The following is a 10,407-nucleotide window of genomic DNA, read 5'->3' as shown; positions in this document are numbered from 1 at the left end:
AATAGTTCCTTCTGGGTTGTAAATTCGCCAAACACTTCTTTAAAAGAATACTGCATCTAAAAATCCAAGACAGTGAATTCAGTATCATACTGCAGCAATTTGACAAATAAAAACATTGTTGCATATAGTTCCAGATTTCAGACTACCTCTTTGAATTCTCCATTCCTGTTGACTTTAATCCCATCAGGAGGATGAAGCTGTATTGTGGTATTACTGATAACTTCAACACAACATTCCTTATCTGCTGTGGTCAGTGGTCTGACACGACAATAAACCTGTCAACCAATGAATGCCGAGAGTGAGTCTATACAAAGTAAAGTTTTAATTGAGCACATTAAAACTGAAGTCTCATCCAACAGGATCAAGAGACTGAAAAAAACCCAGATTGAATTGTGAAATGCAATCCTCAAAACATTTGTAGCAATACAGAATCCCATGCAATAAAAAACATTTGTCATTCAATCACAGTAAGCTAGTGGGCCTGGAAATGTCATAGTGCATGAAAAAAATGTTGATTTAAATGGAGATGTGTGAGAAATTGAAAAATGTATTGCAATATATTAACAGAAAAGCCACTCCTTAACATCTTTTATCACTGCAGGTAGTATGCATTTCAAAACAATCATGTTGCAGAAATATTCTCTGGTGGCAGACCCATTAAATCTTGCAACAAAAGCTTTTCTGACACTTACACCAACTGGGTCTTTGAGGTAGTTATTTGATGGCTTCTTTAGCGGTCTTCTCGGAGTCTGGAACCGCCTGTATGCACGAACAAGAATTTTCTGAATTAACATTAGGACTCCATTAAGCAGGTGGCTACAAATTATTTCACACCGAGAACTGACTTAGTTTTGATGTCAATTATGTTCACCTCTCCCAATATGGAGGGGCAACAGCCGGGATTTTCCGATCAGGATGGATCGATGAGAGAACACAAATCAGCTGTTGTCAATCAGGAAGTGGGTGGAGATCTGTAACGCCAGCACACTTTATATCATGCTCAATTTCCAGTCGGTGGAGACAGGAGGCCATTTGCCAACATTCAAGCTTGCACAATGTAATTACGCCCCAGCAAAATGGATTGCCAGTCAATGACAAGTATATAACTCATAGAATGTACACACTAAAGTGCACTTCATACATTTCTTTTGTCTTCATGTTTTTGCAGTTGACACGAGGTCTCATGAGCCTTTGTGACAATTGTTTTTTTTCCCCTTAAAGTACCATTACTCGGTATCAATAGATTTCCTTATGGAATTCATCTTATCTGGAGGTATTTGGGAGAGGATGAAGAGGAACTGAGGACAAGCGGGCATAATCTTAAAGTAAGAGCTAGCCATTTAGGAGTAAAATCAGGAAAAAATTTTTCTACACAAAGGGTAGTGGAATTCTGGAACTCACTCCTCCAAAAAAGGCTGTGGATGCTGGGTCAACTGAAATTTTTTGTTGAGTAAGGGCATCAAGGGATATGGAGTAAATGCAGGTAAATGGAGTTGAAAGAAAGACTTGGATTTATATCGTGGCTTTCACGGCCACTGGACATCACAAAGGCAATGTTGTAACATAGGAAATGCGGCAGCCAATTTGCGCATAGCAAGCTCCCACAAACATCAATCTGATAATGACCAGATAATCTGTTTTTGTTATGTTGATTGAGTGATAAATATTGGCCAGGACACCGGGAATAATGGCCCTGCTCTTCTTCAAAATAGTGCCATGGGAACTTTTACGTCTGTGGTATCTTCACAGAGCACAAGCACACACAGCTCCTAACATGGCAGGCAGCTCTCTCGGAAGCCTCCGGAAATCTGCCTGGTTCTGTTTATTATTAACCCTGCACTTGCAGTATACAATACGCCCACATCCACAGTGTGGAGCTACAAACATTACAAGCATTACAACATCCACTTGAGAGGACAGACGGGGCCTCGGTTTAACATCTCATCTGAAAGATGGCACCCTCAACAGTGCAGCACTCCCTCAGCACTGTACTGGAGTATCAGCCTAGAATTTAATGCTCAAGTCCCTGGAGTGGGATTTGAACCCACAACCTTCTGACTCAGAGGCGAGAGTGCTACCCACTGAGCCACGGCTAACACTATTGTGATACAGATCAGCCATGATCTAATTGAATGGCAGAACAGGTTCCAGGAACTGAATGGCTTACACCTGTACTCAAGTTTGTCCAACAATGTGTGATCAGTTTTGGTCCCTACTCCACAGGAGATGTCCAGGAATTGGAAAGGATACAAAAAGTAACTATGAGTACAAACAGGAATAAAGTGTAAAAGGGATGCATTATGAGGAAAGATTGGAGAAACGGGAGCTTTACAGTTGAGAAAAGCAGTGGCCGTGGGGCTCCTCAAGTTCAAATGAAATAGTGTTGATAAGATAAAGCCAGAGTATTATTTTAACATGACAGTAGGACCAAAGTATGAAAAGGGAAAATAGTGGCAAATAACTTAATATCTCTGGAAGGACTTTTCAAACTCAAGTAATGAATGCTTACAATCACCTGCCAGGTAGCCGAATAAAATAAACATTGGGGATGTTCAAGTTAAATCTCAATGCTAAAATGAGAAAAAGTTATGATATTAAAGATGAACTTCAATGGGTAAATGGGCCTTTTTTTCCCTTATTATATTTTACTGTATTCAAAATCACTCCTAAGTCAACAAGTGTTTGCATTATCAACAACAATCTGAAATAAAGATTCCATTATGACAGGAAGCTACCCAAGTAAAGTGTTTGTTTAGCTGGAGGCCACAAATAAAATTCACCCGACTACAGCTGTCAAGAATAGAGCTTCAATTGTTTGTCACGGAGATTAGAAAATTTACATTTTTCTGAAAGCCAGAGCTTGTTTCAAGACAGTAACATAAATAGATTCAGATGATGTATTGAATTACCAGACTACAACCCCAACCAATCTACCAATGTCATCCAAAATCCCATCATACATTATTCTCCAAAATACAATTGAACTATTTTTATAGAATACACACAGAGGGAGGTCCCAATGATGTATCGCTTGCAGCTAGGTGTTTTCTTGCAGAAGACGCCAGAGACATGACTTTCATGTCTCACGGTACATTATAGGATACAGGGGTACCAGTAAACCCTCTCTTACTGGAGTTTGTAACCGATACTAGATACTTCAAACAAGGCAGTCTATTCCACTTCTGTCAATCGCACTTGACTACTTCGGTTTCTCAGTCTTGATTTTCAGGATAATAAAAGTATTGTCTCCCCCGTTTCCATAGTCTACCGAACCTCTTGCACAACTCAAAAGCAAGGCCACAAAATGCTTGCCTTCATCACATGGGAGATGGTGCTCAAAGCCCCAATCGTCACACTGCAAATGGAAATTCTTCCAGGGTGGGAGTAATGTTCATGAGCTTGATGTAGGTTTCTTTCATTTAAAAAAAATCATTTCTAAAAATATACTTCATCGCAAAGGAGGTTTCAAACTGAGGTTCCTAGTCCCGAGGGCAGCTGTGTCTAACCCGCACTCTTCGAGCCACATGTAGACCCCAACCTCTGACAATCCAGTTCCATGAATGTATATTTCTAATGTGCTGATTTTGAGTTTTGAAAAGGCCCACTGCCTCATGAGTGCATAAATCACAAAAATCAGAAAACCAAGAACAACAGGAGATAAAATGCATAATGGGAACATGGATTTTAACTGCATCTATGGCAAAGTTTGCAACACACAAGTTTATTCAATAATCTATTATACTTTGTCTCTGAAAACAAAAGCTGCTCAGTCTTAATTAAAATTCCAGATAGCAGAATCACTAAAATAGTAAAGTAGTCACTCATTAATTTATTCTAATAAATCAGTTTTCCATTGTGGGTGGTGGAAGAGATAGAGATTGAGTAAAATGAACTTGTTGTGGCATTAAAGGACAAGCTCGTCATATCAATCAAACCCTGGCTGAGAAAGCTAAAGAGAAGCGCTGGTCCTTTAGCAATGTCTATTTTATATTACAGATCAGCAATACCTCAGGCTGTTGGTGTTGCTGAAACCATCACTTTCACATTGGCATGGATTCCATAGCAACAAACTGTATACATTTGCAATTGTTTACAAGTCACATTCACAACTTCACTTCTGGCAATGTCTGGGGCAGACTTGTATAGCCCCAACAATCAGGAAATTGCATTGCAGGCCAGTGCAAAGGGGAGAACTGCACCTCAGCCCACCAATGGCTGTTTCTTCCAGAGGCAGAGTTCATGTTTACTACCCAGGGCTCCACTGGCAAGATCTACCTTTTAATGGAGCTTACTGGGAACATAAAAATTGACTGCAAAAGCTTCTATAGATATGTAAAGAGAAAAAGATTAGTGAAGACAAACGTCGGAATCAGGTGAATTTATAATGGGGAACAAAGAAATGGCAGACCAACTGAACAAATACTTTGGTTCTGTCTTCACGAAGGAAGACACAAATAACATTCTGGAAATACTAGGGGACCGAGGGTCTAGCGAGAAGGAGGAACTGAAGGAAATCCTTATTAGTCAGGAAATTGTGTTAGGGAAATTGATGGGATTGAAGGCCGATAAATCCCCAGAGCCTGATACTCCCAGAGTACTTAAGGAAGTGGCCCTAGAAATAGTGGATGCATTGGTGATAATTTTCCAACAGTCTATCGACTCTGGATCAGTTCCTTTGGACTGGAGGGTAGCTAATGTAACATCACTTTTTAAAAAAGGAGGGAGAGAAAACGGGTAATTATAGACCGGTTAGCCTGACATCAGTAGTGGGGAAAATGTTGGAATCAATTATTAAAGATGAAATAGCAGCGCATTTGGAAAGCAGTGACAAGGTCGGTCCAAGTCAGCATGGATTTATGAAAGGGAAATCATGCTTGATAAATCTTCTAGAATTTTTTGAGGATGTAATGAGTTGAGTGGATAAGGGAGAACCAGTGGATGTGGTGTATTTGGACTTTCAAAAGGCTTTTGACAAGGTCCCACAGAAGAGATTGGTGTGCAAAATTAAAGCACATGGTATTGAGGGTAATGTATTGGCGTGGATAGAGAACTCGTTGGCAGACAGGAAGCAGACAATCGGGATAAACGGGTCCTTTTCATAATGGCAGGCAGTGACTAGTGGGGTGCCGCAGGGCTCAGTGCTGGGACCCCAGCTATTTACAATATACATCAATGATTTAGATGAAGGAATTAAGAGTAATATCTCCAAGTTTGCAGATGACACTAAGCTGGGTGGCGACGTGAGCTGTGAGGAGGACGCTAAGAGGCTACAGGGTGACTTGGACAGGTTAGGTGAGTGGGCAAATGCATGGCAGATGCAGTATAATGTGGATAAATGTGAGGTTATCCACTTTGGTGGCAAAAACACGAAGGCAGAATATTACCTGAATGGCGGCAGATTAGGAAAAGGGGAGGTGCAACGAGACCTGGGTGTCATGGTACATCAGTCATTGAAGGTTGGCATGCAGGTGCAGCAGGCAGTGAAGGCGGCAAATGGCATGTTGGACTTCATAGCTACAGGATTTGAGTATAGGAGCAGGGAGGTCTTGCTGCAGCTGTACAGGGCATTGGTGAGGCCTCACCTGGAATATTGTGTTCAGTTTTGGTCTCCTAATCTGAGGCAGGACTTTCTTGCTATTGAGGGAGTACAGCGAAGGTTCACCAGACAGATTCCCGGGATGGCAGGACTGACATAAGAGGAGAGACTGGATCGACTGGGCTGTATTCACTGGAGTTTAGAAGAATGAGAGGGGATCTCATAGAAACATATAAAATTCTGACTGGACTGGACAGATTAGATGCAGGAAGAATGTTCCCGATGTTGGGGGAGTCCAGAACCAGGGGTCACAGTATAAGGATAAGGGATAAGCCATTTAGGACCGAGATGAGGAGAAACTTCTTCACTCAGAGTTGTTAACCTGTGGAATTCTCTTCCGCAGAGAGTTGTTGATGCCAGTTCGTTAGATATATTCAAGATGGAGTTGGATATGGCCCTTACAGCTAAAGGGATCAATGGGGTATGGAGAGAAAGCAGGAAAGGGGTACTGAGGTGATGATCAGCCATGATCTTATAGGCCGGTTAGTTTAACATCTGTAGTGGGGAAAATGCTTGAAGCTATCATCAAGGAAGAAATAGCGGGACATCTAGATAGGAATAGTGCAATTAAGCAGATACAACATGGATTCATGAAGGGGAAATCATGTGTAACTAATTTACTGGAATTCTTTGAGGATATAACGAGCATGGTGGATAGAGGTGTACCGATGGACGTGGTGTATTTAGATTTTCAAAAGGCATTCAATAAGGTGCCACACAAAAGGTTACTGCAGAAGATAAAGGTACGCGGAGTCAAAGGAAATGTATTAGCATGGATAGAGAATTGGCTGGCTAACAGAAAGCAGAGCGTCGGGATAAATGGGTCCTTTTCAGGTTGGAAATCGGTGGTTAGTGGTGTGCCACAGGGATCGGTGCTGGGACCACAACTGTTTACAATATACATAGATGACCTGGAAGAGGGGACAGAGTGTAGTGTAACAAAATTTGCAGATGACACAAAGATTAGTGGGAAAGCGGGTTGTGTAGAGGACACAGAGAGGCTGCAAAGAGATTTAGATCGGTTAAGCGAATGGGCTAAGGTTTGGCAGATTAAATACAATGTCGGAAAATGTGAGGTCATCCACCTTGGAAAAAAAAACAGTAAAAGGAAATATTATTTGAATGGGAAGAAATTACAACATGCTGCGGTGCAGAGGGACCTGGGGGTCCTTGTGCACGAATCCCAAAAAGTTAGTTTGCAGGTAATCAGGAAGGCGAATGGAATGTTGGCCTTCATTGCGAGAGGGATGGAGTACAAAAGCAGGGAGGTCCTGCTGCCACTGTACAGGGTATTGGTGAGGCCGCACCTGGAGTACTGCGTGCAGTTTTGGTCACCTTACTTAAGGAAGGATATAATAGCTTTGGAGGGGGTACAGAGACGATTCACTAGGCTGATTCCAGAGATGAGGGGGTTACTTTATGATGATAAATTGAGTAGACTGGGTCTTTACTCGTTGGAGTTCAGAAGGATGAGGGGTGACCTTATAGAAACATTTAAAATAATGAAAGGGATAGACAAGATAGAGGCAGAGAGGTTGTTTCCACTGGTCGGGGAGACTAGAACTAGGGGGCACAGCCTCAAAATACGGGGGAGCCAATTTAAAACTGAGTTGAGAAGGAATTTCTTCTCCCAGAGGGTTGCGAATCTGTGGAATTCTCTGCCAAGCAGTTGAGGCTAGCTCATTGAATGTATTCAAATCACAGATGGATAGATTTTTAACCAATAAGGGAATTAAGGATTATGGGGAGCGGGCGGGTAAGTGGAGCCGAGTCCACGGCCAGATCAGCCATGATCTTGTTGAATGGCGGAGCAGGCTCGAGGGGATAGATGGCCTACTCCTGCTCCTAATTCTTATGTTCTCATTATGAATGGTGGTGCAGGCTCGAAGGGCCGAATGGCCTACTCCTGCACTATTTTCTATGTTTCTATGATTCCAGTACCTTTATTTTTAGTGCTGCTACAGATGTCAGAGCTGCCGCCTGCAACAGCATTGTACAGTAAAGGGCTCACAAAGTATACTGCATAGCTAAACTGCGGGAAAACTGCTCCAGAACAGCGGTTCTCAAACCTTTATGACAGACCATCTCAAAGTACTGGGACACCCCCCTGCCCTAACTTCCAAAAGACAGGTTCCACCACCCAGGAGGAAACGGTCCCAATGCAGAAAACTCAAAGATTACAAAAAAGCGACATGCCAATAAGTCAACAAATGCAGAAAGTGTCTGAAATCTGATGACCTTGCAGACTGGTATCCTGCCCCCTGACCACAAGGATCCAAGGTCCCCAAGTGTGAAACCTGTGCAGCCCAGATTCAGGTCCAAATGTGGTCCCCAAACCCAGCAATGCAGGCATCTCTTATTCGTTGGTTTATCCTGTTTGAGTTTTCAGGCCCCAGGCAGGTACAATGGGCTGCTTTTAATGCTTGTGCATCATGAGCAAATAAATCCACTAATATCTATTAGTATCAGGAACTTGAGATATATGCAAGTTCATGCAAACATGGATTTTAACTCAAAACGTGGCCTGAGGCTTCATGGTAGGCACCTATGTGGCCCACAAAAACAATGCTTGGTCATCCTACTTTAGAGCATTCTTGAAATTACACAATGCTAAGAACTATGCAACAAAAAGGAACCCATGACGTAATTACAAACAAGCAAAAATATGCTAAGAATTGAAAATTCGATTTGCCACATTAAACACTCCCCATAAAGTGGCCATTTAATTATTTTAAATTGTTTCAGGATGTGCGGGCCACTGGCAAGACCAGCATTTATTGTCCATTCCCAATTGCCCTTGACAAGGTGGTGGTGAGCCACCTTCTTGAACCACTGCATTCCATGTGGTGGGGGTCTGGAACTCACTGCCTGAAAGGGTGGCAGAAAACCTGATTGCATATAAAAAGTTTTTGGATGCGCACTTGAAGTGCCGTAACCTACAAGGCTACGGACCAAGAGCTGGAAGGCGGGATTAGGCTGGATAGCTCTTGGGCCGAAATGGCCTCCATCCGTGCTGTAAATTTCTATGATTCTGTGAAGTCCCACACCAGAGACTTGAACGCATAAAGCTCGGCTGACACTCCAGTGCAGTGCCGAGGGAACGCTGCACCGTCGGAGGTGTCGTCCTTTCGGAAGAGACGTTAAACCGAGGCCCCGCCTGCTCTCTTAGGTGGATGTAAAAGATCCCATGGCACTATTTCGAAGAAGAGCAGGGGAGTTCTCCCCGATGTACTGCCCAATATTTATCCCTCAGTCAGTATAACAAAAATAATTATCTGGTGATCATCACAGTGCTGTCTGTGGGAGCTTTCTGTGCGCAAATTGGCTGCCGCATTTCCCACATTACAACAGTGACTACACTGCAAGAGTACATCATTGGCTGTAGAGTGCTTGTAGACATCCGGTGGTCATGAAAGGCGCTATATAAATGCAAGTCTTTCTTGGTTTCATCCCAGCTGTGATAACAGCTGTTTTTTTGCAAACATACCACAGGCTCAGCACGTCTCCTGTGCTGTTGTGAACAAACCTCCAACAATTCATTGGACAATTAAAAATAAACAAAAAAAAAGAGGAGAAAAAAATTATTTAAAAGAACTTAAAAAGTTAAATATCCAAGTGACCATTGTCAAACTACAAGCAGGGGGAGGATGGAAACCCTTGCAAAAGGGAGATATTAACCCGTGCAGAAACTAGTTATAAAAAAAAATCATATAACAGCCACAATTATTAATTACATAAAATGAGTCATTTTAAAAAATAAATTAGATTAAAAAGTAATTAGATTTTTCTTAAAGCAATTAGACTAAAATAAAAGCAATTTAGGACAATTAGACAATAATGTAATTGTTTATTTCTAAAAGGAGAACTATTTAAAAGTCACAAGTTAAATAATTTTAACATTTATTATATTTTTGAAGGGGGAGGATTCGAATTGGAGGGAAAAAAAGTGATTTGAAATTTTTAAACTGGATAAGTTTAGATTTAAAAGTCAGAAAACCCTGAGGGTTAAAGAAACACACACTTCTATCTCTATATATAAAAATTATTTCTGTGAGGCGGCCCCAGTACTCACGCGGCCTTCATCCTGCTCTCCCGCTCCTGCTGCCCGCCGCCCGCCAACCGCCACCAGTTCAAATTCCGCGCCGTCTCCCCGTTGGTCCAACCTGCAGGCCCGCCCCCTCCGCCCCGCCTTCCGCTCACCCCATTGGCTACCTTCACTGTCAATTACAGCTAGGGCCGCTCTGTCCTGCCCGCCCCCCCACCAGCCGCCGACCGCTTTGGTTGGATAACGGTCAGCTGTCAATCATCGAAGCGTTCCCTCCGCCCATCCTGTCCTCTGATTGGACAATATCCCCTGCCAATCGCAGCTGGGCCGCATTGTTCCCTCCCACAAGTTTTGATTGGATAACAGTCTCCTGCCAATCATCAAAGCTTTGCCCACCGTGTCCTCTGATTGGATAATATTCTCTGTCAATCGCAGCTGGGGCTGCTATTTCCCCGCCCCCTCCACTAACGTCTGATTGGCTATATGAACTGTCAGTCAAAACCGCCAATCATCAAAGCTTTGCTCCCCCGCCCACCGTGTCCTCTGATTGGTCAATATCGCTGTCAATCAAAGCTGGAGCCGCTGTCCCTGATCCTCTATTGGTCAATGTATCTGTCACTCAGAACTAGGCGCAGTGCGTACTCGCCCCCTTTCCTTGCTCCGCCAATCACCGTTGTAGATTCACTCATGACCCACTTGGCACACCAAACAATGTTTTCATGTTCATTGCTTCAGAATTTAACACAGATTCTTCGGCGCATGTAAT

At 42.8% G+C, this 10,407-nt stretch overlaps 1 protein-coding gene across 3 annotated transcripts in view; it reads right to left on the bottom strand.

The window, feature by feature from the left end:
* kif23 (kinesin family member 23) overlaps positions 1 to 9,711 on the bottom strand; it is a 44,973-nt gene extending 35,262 nt beyond the window's left edge. For all 3 annotated transcript variants that reach the window (XM_070858540.1, XM_070858542.1, XM_070858541.1), the window contains exons 1-4: positions 9,669 to 9,711; positions 693 to 759; positions 147 to 275; positions 1 to 56 (exon numbers count right to left, since the gene is read on the bottom strand). The exon at positions 1 to 56 is cut by the window's left edge and continues 50 nt beyond it. In XM_070858540.1, coding sequence (XP_070714641.1) covers positions 1 to 56; positions 147 to 275; positions 693 to 759; positions 9,669 to 9,679 — 263 coding nt within the window. In that variant the 5' untranslated portion in view covers positions 9,680 to 9,711. The remainder of the gene's footprint in view (positions 57 to 146; positions 276 to 692; positions 760 to 9,668) is intronic.
* Between the last annotated feature and the right edge of the window lie 696 nt (positions 9,712 to 10,407).

Source organism: Pristiophorus japonicus, chromosome 17, assembly GCF_044704955.1.
Source record: "Pristiophorus japonicus isolate sPriJap1 chromosome 17, sPriJap1.hap1, whole genome shotgun sequence".
Classification (NCBI taxonomy): domain Eukaryota; kingdom Metazoa; phylum Chordata; class Chondrichthyes; family Pristiophoridae; genus Pristiophorus; species Pristiophorus japonicus.
Note: the sequence above shows the minus strand (reverse complement) of the source record. Positions and strands in the feature narration are given on the sequence as shown.